At 38.2% G+C, this 9,053-nt stretch overlaps 1 protein-coding gene across 1 annotated transcript; it reads right to left on the reverse strand.

Annotated features, from left to right (window-relative positions):
- Nucleotides 1-299: 299 nt before the first annotated feature.
- pole2 (polymerase (DNA directed), epsilon 2) lies at nucleotides 300-7,597 on the reverse strand. Its single transcript, XM_020647996.3, has 19 exons — nucleotides 7,492-7,597; nucleotides 5,344-5,444; nucleotides 5,166-5,241; nucleotides 4,404-4,481; nucleotides 3,179-3,272; nucleotides 2,993-3,067; nucleotides 2,818-2,901; nucleotides 2,678-2,734; nucleotides 2,525-2,573; nucleotides 2,339-2,411; nucleotides 2,063-2,235; nucleotides 1,881-1,970; nucleotides 1,730-1,784; nucleotides 1,576-1,635; nucleotides 1,407-1,484; nucleotides 1,123-1,231; nucleotides 775-951; nucleotides 590-657; nucleotides 300-472 (listed from the first exon to the last, which is right to left on the reverse strand). Exons 1-19 carry the CDS (start codon nucleotides 7,560-7,562, stop codon nucleotides 454-456), a joined length of 1,587 nt encoding a protein of 528 aa, XP_020503652.2. The 5' UTR covers nucleotides 7,563-7,597; the 3' UTR covers nucleotides 300-453.
- Nucleotides 7,598-9,053: the final 1,456 nt, after the last annotated feature.

Genomic DNA, 9,053 nt, shown 5'->3' on the forward strand with positions numbered 1-9,053 from the left:
GTCTCAAAAGTAAACAAACAATAAATAAAAATCTTGTGGGCACAATGTTTTTCCTAAAATTTTTTGTGATTCAAGGGGCTACGTATAATCCACTTCATATACAGCAGATGTTATATCTATACAGCAATTGTCTGTTGCTAGAAAATATATTTTCAAAAGGTCTAAAAATCATTTCTTGGCACGCCATAATCACCACAACTTAGTGAGAAATCTCTGTTGTCCTCCTTGCTTGTCTTCAAGGCAGGTTTGTCAGACTCAGTCTTACAATTACACATACACAAACATGTCAGGATGCTAAGTACAAAGTATAAAAACTTTATTATTCATTAAAGAACATATGATAAACACACACACACACATACACAATAAAAATCTGCAACAGTCTAATTACTAAATCATTTGAAGCGCACACGATCAAGACAAAATGACTGATTTTTAAATCCATGATTTTCTTTAGAGTCCCTGAAGTTTGCTGTGAACACATAAGAATATATTTAGTTAGTATGACCATTGGTGATATTTGAAACTAGTTATCTGCAGTGATTGACATGGATAGAAAATGAAAAGCATGTCCAGAAACACATCCCACCTGTCCTCAACGGTTCTGCTGGATGGATAGTACACCTTAAATGTGAAACCGCTTCTGGGGAATGAGCCCTGTAGAAATGAGAGTATCACAAATCAGAGGTAATAAATACTGCACGAGTGTAATTTTGAACTTTTAAGGAGCAGCTTGTTATTAAAGCACATGCTTTGTTTTCCTGTGTTTCCTACCGGGTTGACACAGAGGCAGTCCACGTTTGTGATGCTGAAGGGGTCGTATTTATCCGCAAAGATGATGACATCAGGGACTGGGTAGACGCGTAGGGAGTAGTCGTACGCCCAGAATACAGGACTGACGTACAGAGGCAGGGGAGTCAAGTGACCCTGGGACAGGATGGTCTTAACAAACTAGGGAGTAAGAGTTGCAAAAAGAACAGGATCACTTATTTTAACAAGGTTAAGAGGGCAACCATAATGTCTTTATCAGAAATATGTAAAAACAAAAGTACTGCTTATATGTCGAATCACATGAAGTTTCAAAAAGTATGACATTTATTTTTGCCAGAAGCTGAAACTCACATGGTTTGGAATGTCAAGATTGTTATTGGGCAACCTGACACAGTTCCTGCACATCTTGTTGACCAGGTCTTCTCTGATAATGACGATTTCCTGGCTGCAGTACTGAATCCTGACAAGAAAAAAATCCTAACAAAATCAGTCCACTTTCGCTTTAAATAAACTGTCATGAGTCAAAGACATTTTCCTAAAGGCTTTACAAACCAACCATGGCTACAGCAACACCACCAACCTGATCGCTCACCATTAACCAAGTATTTTCTAACTGAATAAGAAGCATGTGTTACCTGCATGGGTTGGTAGTGAACACAGAAAATGGCACCCTCTGTCTGAACTCCTCTGTGATGTGATCTGCCAAGGGGGGCCTGAGGAAATGTATGAATCAACGTCTTTATAAACCGCAAAACACAACTCACAATATGCTCTCAAACAGAGGAACGGTCTCTGAGGGCTTACCGTGGCAGGATGGTGCCTGGACCAGGGTCCTCAGGGCCGGGGACAAACACAAAGCGACTACTGCAGGTGGGGAATGAACATGTGTATGTAAACAATAAGAGACACAGAAATAGTGAGAGAAAAAGACTGGAGTAACAGCTTTATTGAATCCTACCTGCTGTGAATGCTGGGATATGAACATATGGCATCAGCAAGGGCCTTCAACGATTCTGTAAAATAAAATATGATTAAAATGCTATCTTGTTTATTTCTGTTACACATAAATATTCTTCAGATCTGCAGCGATCAGGGCCCGAGAGTCTCACCTTTGAGTGATTTGATTTGTGTTTTCCCGTACGGAGTGGAGGAGAAGTTACCACAGAATATGAAACAAGTGGGCGGCATTGTAGCATAGCCTGTCAGAATAAAAACAAACAGATATTATTGGTGTCTCATAAAGCACATTTTCTTCATCTGAAGAGTCACAGACCGGGATGCGATACAAGACCTGAGAACATTAAGTTAATCTTCTCCATCACTTCAACGCTGTCCAACCAGACGTCGGAAACAATGACGAACATGGCGTCCTCGTTCTCCTCCTCCAGCTGCTTCAGCTTGGCTGAGGCCTTCACAGAGGTGGTCGAGGGACCCCCGAAGAAGTTTATGTTGCCGTAGTACGCCCTGAAAAAAACAAAAACAAGAAAGAATCACATACAGCGCTCATATTGTCACACCGACACTTCAATGCAGTTTGAGGTGAACAGTTGACCTCCGACACACCCACCTTGTGCCCGATGACGGCTCTGTTGGCGGGAACCCAAAGCCATTAACGTGGAAAACCGAGTCCTCATACCAACCTGGAGAACCAGAGGCACATTGGAATTATTTGATGATGACACCTTTTTGTTTAAATCATAATTTGTTTTGGTTTTGTCGTCGTTTTAGCTGTGATTGTACTTGTTTCTCTTACCCTCTGCCAGGACAAAGCAGGACTCTGTGTACAGGCCATTGTGAAACTGGTGCAAACCCAGTTAAGGAACACACCAGAGTTTGAAGCAACAAAATATTTCATAATAAAAATGTGGCTTTGTTCACAAGCTCCAATAAATGTGTAAAAGGATATTGCTTTAGACATGTCCAGCTGAACTGTTCCGCTCAGGTCCTCAAGGTAATATTTACCCTTTAAAAAAAAATCAATACATTAAATCAGACTCTAAATATTTACCAACAAACCTGTAAGAACTGTTCATCAGCAGAACTCACCTCTTTGAGTTGTGTGACCATCCCCAGTACAATCACCTCTCCCAGTTTAGCCGTGCTGCCCAGCAGCGCTTCAATTGTTTTCAGCTAGAGAAGAGAAATCACAAAGAAGATCTCAGACTTTCAAAGCCGCTGTGGAGAAATTAAAGGGACAGTGACAGTGGTTTGAGATTGTTACCTGAAATTTGTTTTGACCCTCTTCTACAGCGGCTCCGATTGCAGGAGGGGTGAAGAGCTCGTGTCGATGTGTACGCTACAAAAGACACGTCTGTATGAATGCGACGTTAACGGCACACAGGCTGGAAGAGAGCGGGTAAAGTTCCCAGCGTAAACGTTTAATCATGAAAAGATAAATCTCACTGACCTGTTGTAAGATGGTGTAGCGCTCCCTGAAGAGTTCAGCTTTGTCTTTGGCCACACCACACAGACTGGGGGCTGGATGGCTCGTCATGCTAATGCTGAATGAAAACGCCAAAATAAACACGTTTAAAACGCAACAACAGAGCAGCAGTGCTTTCACTTTATAACTCCAGTGGCAACAAAAGAAGAATTTCTGTCAACAGGATCAATCACATTGAAATTAACAACCATCCTATGTCATTCCCAACTGGAGAAAGTTATCCATGCATTTATACCCACTCACATCGATTACTGTAATCCACTTTATTTTGGCATCACTCGTGTCATGTTTATCTCGTCTTCAGCTCGCACAAAATGCAGCAGCCAGAGTTTTAACACAGTCGTATAAAAAGGACGGTCACGCTGAGGACTCATTTTAAAATACTGTCGACTGTGTTCAAGGTGTTAAAAGGACTTGGTTATCTTCTGTCCATGCCTAGATCCAGGACAAGGTGTTAAGGGGATCTGGTCTTTTCTGTTGCTGGACCAAAACTGTGGAACCCTCTACCTCCCAACATCCGTATCTCACCCACTATTTGTGTTTAGAAGACTCACCTTAAAGGCTTTCTATGTGATTTTTCACACTTAAATGTAGAAATCAAGTATATCCTCTGAAAATAACTCTGTGAGTCATGACTGTCTACAATGGGTGTAACACCCGAGTCCCACTGTCTGTGATGTTTTCAGAGTTTTCAGAGTCCTATCTTCAGTTTGTTTACATCGTCAGGACGGCCGGCTGACTCCTCCCCTCACGTATAAAAGTTGTTTAATTGAGGGACTAGAGAAAAGAAGAATAACATACTGTACTCACTGCTTAACTGTGTTTCTAGATCACGCTCATTTCAGGTAAATTTACATGCAGTGTGAAGATACCAGCATAATAAAGATCGCTAGCATTAGCATGCTAACACAACAATGCAGCGCGAGTTGTTTTGGTTTCATGCTGGTGCTCAAGGGCGACATCTGCTGGATCAAAAAATCACATATAAAGCCTTTAAAACACATTTCTACTCAATTACCTTCAAATTTTAACAACCCGTCACGCTCAGGGATCCATAGCTCTGTAAGTTTCTGTTCAGCACTTTGGATCAACTGTATTGTGTGTCAAGTGCCACGTGAATAAAGTTGAGTTGAGAATTATTGTTGGTGATTTCAGACGTAGAAAGGAAAGAAACTGTATCTTTACTCACGGTACAAACTTCTTCCGCTCCACACTGTAAATGTATCTGGGCACATCGTAGGCTCCAATGATGTTAAAAACATTATCTCTGGAAGAGAGACAAACAACCATCATCAGTAGGATGTTCAATAGGAGTAGATGACGAGAATGCTACACCGTTTTTATTACATTTCATTACATAAACATGGCTTAAATAGCTTGAAGATGACTACTGGATTCTAACACGATAGCGGAGATGTTATTGCAGGCTTTGAGAAACAAGGTATTCATGGTGATTCTGTTTTCTTTTGCACTCTCAGCTGGTGTGTCATTAAGCAGAAATGCAGAGGTTTCCACTTTCTATACGAGTTGAACCTCGTCTCTAAAAGGCATTACAAGAGCATCTTACTATTTCATTTATCTCTCAATGACTTATACGATAAGATACACTCAATTGTCCCCTTGGGGAAATGTGTCTTGGACTCAAAGTGCTGCCAAACATTCAGCTGCTTCCACCAGAATCAACAAATTAGAACAATAGAAAAACACATCCACATGTAAACAGAAAGGCATATACTTGCATCATGACACAAATCATAAACTAAATCTACTCAACTCAAAGCTGTAAAGGTATGTTGAGAGAAACTTAGGCTAATAATAAGTTTAAATTAGCATTTCCGATGCTATGCATGTTTATTTACAGATGTGAAGTGATGCAGTGTGGATAACTTGAGTATCCGTCAATATGTCTGTGAATAATGGTCATAATTAGAGGGGGGGGGAAGATCCTTACATGGTTTCATCACAAGACTGAGTGCAATCCTGCACAGCACTTTCCACCACAGACAGCTCTATCATACTGGAGGACACTGTGGGGAAACATATCTGTTAACACACTTCAAAAGAACACAGAGACATAAACACTGCACACACTGCCAGTGATCTGTAGAGCAGGGCGGTGCTGTACATACGTGGTTGTTTCTCCACTGCATCCAGCACCTTATCGATAATGTCATCCAGTTCAGACGCGTTGATGGACTCGAGCACCTCCACGAGGTATCTGCTGGCTTCCCTGGAGGACAAGACGACGAGAACACAAACATGACGTTGATGTTTCCTCCTCTTTGATCGCTGATATAAGACAGGAACAAGCTAAATCTCTCAAGATCTACAATTTGTATTCTAATTCTTGTTTTTCCTTTTTTTCCTCTCTTTACAAACAATGAAAGAGTTCAAATGTATTTATTTAAATTCGTAATAATTTTTTTTGAGTAATATTTAAGCTGAGGGTCTTTGGTTCTCGTGTTGACGGTTAAAATGAGGTATAGAAAAGATTTGTACAGTAAGTTTCAGTGATAATATAAAAACAGAGTTGACTATTATGTGATGAAAACAGTTGACTTAGATCCCAGCGAGCGGTTAATGTTCCAGTCAGAGTGCAGAAATACATATCCTATTGCTAGCACTTAAACTATGAGTCACGATTAGAAACATATGAAATATTAGTTCAATTTTAGTTTTGACGGTTTTGTAAACTTTTCTTTTTTAAATCCTGTATCTAAATGTGGAAACAACCTCGCTCCATAAGCCTCACCACCACCTGTGTCTGAACTCCAGGGGGGGGATTTATCCACCAAACTTTTGTGGTAGTAGTTGTAGTATCTATGCATAGGTTTAACATGAATGTTTTGCATTACTTAAATTCTACATTGTTCCTGGTTTTATATCACATGACAGGTCGGGTGACCTCTGGGTTGTATATATGTGGAGGTGTGTCCATTTACTTGTTCATGTCTGATGAAGGGCGAGGGTCTGAAACATTACATGTGATATTCCATTAAATTAAATTTAACTGGAGCAGCTTCTGGTGTGCGGACTCAGTACTTTTTCTATGTTGGGATTTATCAACCAACCAATAGAGTCCAAGCTCCAAAGAGCTGTCAAAACACTTTTCCATGTTATCTACTGTAATGAATCGTTTTCTTTATTCCCCGTGTCTCTCCTGGTTGAACTACATTTAGTCCACGACGCTCTGCCAATGAAAGGCGTCTGATCCAACCTTCACAACAGGGTCCTAAGTCTCTGACTAGACTCTTCACCTCTGTCGCCCCCCGGTGGTGGAATGAACTTCCAAACTCCATTGGATCTGCAGAGTCCCTCTGCACCTTTAAGAAAAAGCTAAAGACCCAGCTCTTTCATGAATACCTACTAACTTAATGATGATGGTCTCCATATTATTGATGATGATGATGGTAATGACGATGGTTTTTGTTTGATAACGATGACTTATAAGATGGTTTCTATACTGATTAGAGCTCTCAAGAACTGCCCTCAATGTTGTGCTTTGCCTCTGGTCACTTCCTGTCAGCACCTGTGTGTCCAATCAGACTCAAAGCTGATCGTTTGCTCTTACTCACATTGTTCCCTTTTTTCTAGATCCTTGCTTGTGTTGTTCTTACTCTCTGATGTACGTCGCTTTGGATAAAAGCGTCTGCTAAGTGAATTGTAGTCAGTCATGCTTCTCAGTTAGAGGAACATAAACCATCTTAAAATACAAAAAACTGACAGAACTCAAGTTGTTATAGACGAAACTAAAACAAGTCTCTGACCATTGACTGTGTTTCCTCATTTTACTGTTTGGTCTTATTTGTTTTGGGTTGATAATGTCTATATCTGTATAGCATTACTGTTTCTGTATTTATTTAAGTCTAATGTCTCTGTTTTAATCCTAAAAGCTGAGCCAGGGACATGGGGTTGTAAATAAGCCACGACTAGAAACCTGTAAGCTTGCCATCTACTTTTTATGGGTTCCTGTTAAATAAACAAATAAAAATAACAATTAACAACAATTTAAATGTCACATAAAGTTATAGCGTCTTTGCCTGGCTACCCCATAGCTCCAAAGAAACATACCAGCTAATGAAAACACATTATTGTATCAATATAGACAGAAAATGATGGACCGAGAGCGGTTTCTACGAAGTGACAGATATTACAGTTGCTGTGGTAACGTTAGCTTTGTTTCTATGGTTTCTACATAAACGGTAATAACGTTCAAATATCACTAAAGCCCACGTTAACACGTTTAAATCCTTCTTAAATCATTTAAAATAACATACGGCCGTAGTATAAGTCCCCGCATCTTGAAGCCGGCGGACACTTTCGTCTTTATTTTGCGAGACACGTCCATGTTTGTTGCTGTGCAACTCGAGAGTTGGCGGTAAATATTTGCTTCCGCGTATATTACGTCACTTCCGCTGAAGATTCACACGCTCGAATATGCAACAACAAAAAAAGCAGAAAAGGCAAAAACATACAAATATTACTAGATTAGGGCCACGTTAAACATTTTTATCTTTTTCATTTCGAGATTAAAGTCTTTAATTTACGAGATTAAAGTCTTTAATTTACGAGATTAAAGTCTTTAATTTACGAGATTAAAGTCTTTAATTTACGAGAAAAAGTTGTTAATTTACGAGATTAAAGTCTTTAATTTACGAGAAAAAGTCTTTAATTTACGAGAAAAAGTATTTAATTTACGAGATTAAAGTCTTTAATTTACGAGAAAAAGTTGTTAATTTACGAGATTAAAGTCTTTAATTTACGAGATTAAAGTCTTTAATTTACGAGATTAAAGTCTTTAATTTACGAGAAAAAGTTGTTAATTTACGAGATTAAAGTCTTTAATTTACGAGATTAAAGTCTTTAATTTACGAGATTAAAGTCTTTAATTTACGAGAAAAAGTTGTTAATTTACGAGATTAAAGTCTTTAATTTACGAGAAAAAGTCTTTAATTTACGAGAAAAAGTATTTAATTTACGAGATTAAAGTCTTTAATTTACGAGAAAAAGTTGTTAATTTACGAGATTAAAGTCTTTAATTTACGAGAAAAAGTCTTTAATTTACGAGAAAAAGTCTTTAATTTACGAGATTAAAGTCTTTAATTTACGAGATTAAAGTCTTTAATTTACGAGAAAAAGTATTTAATTTACGAGATTAAAGTCTTTAATTTACGAGATTAAAGTCTTTAATTTACAAGATTAAAGTCTTTAATTTACGAGATTAAAGTCTTTAATTTACGAGAAAAAGTCTTTAATTTACGAGATTAAAGTCTTTAATTTACGAGATTAAAGTCTTTAATTTACGAGATTAAAGTCTTCAATTTACGAGAATAAAGTCTTTAATTTACGAGATTAAAGTATTTAATTTACGAGAATAAAGTCTTTAATTTACGAGATTAAAGTATTTAATTTACGAGATTAAAGTCTTTAATTTACTAGATTAAAGTCTTCAATTTACGAGATGAAAACTAAATTAACGAGTTCGAGACCAGCCTGCACGAAAGTTATGAAAGTAGAACTCTTAAAGTCTTTAAAGAATAAAATAATAAAGTGGTTATTTTAGTCTATATCAGAAGAGCAGCAGCATCCTGTTTTCAAATGACAAACATGGAGCATCTTGTCCTAAAGGTTTCACTAATAAGGAAATAGGCTACTTCCTTGTGTTGTCGGTAAAACAGTTAGTTCAAGAGAAGTTTTCACTTCAACTTGCAAGACCTTGTTTGTCTGTCAAATGATGAAGAGGACACAAACTGTCTGCACATGAAGCACTTTAACAAGGCAGACAGATAACAGACACAAATAGTTGTGTTGGGGCTTTACTTATGCAGATATGAAACTA

The sequence above is a fragment of the Labrus bergylta genome, chromosome 18, assembly GCF_963930695.1.
Source record: "Labrus bergylta chromosome 18, fLabBer1.1, whole genome shotgun sequence".
In the NCBI taxonomy this organism is placed as follows: domain Eukaryota; kingdom Metazoa; phylum Chordata; class Actinopteri; order Labriformes; family Labridae; genus Labrus; species Labrus bergylta.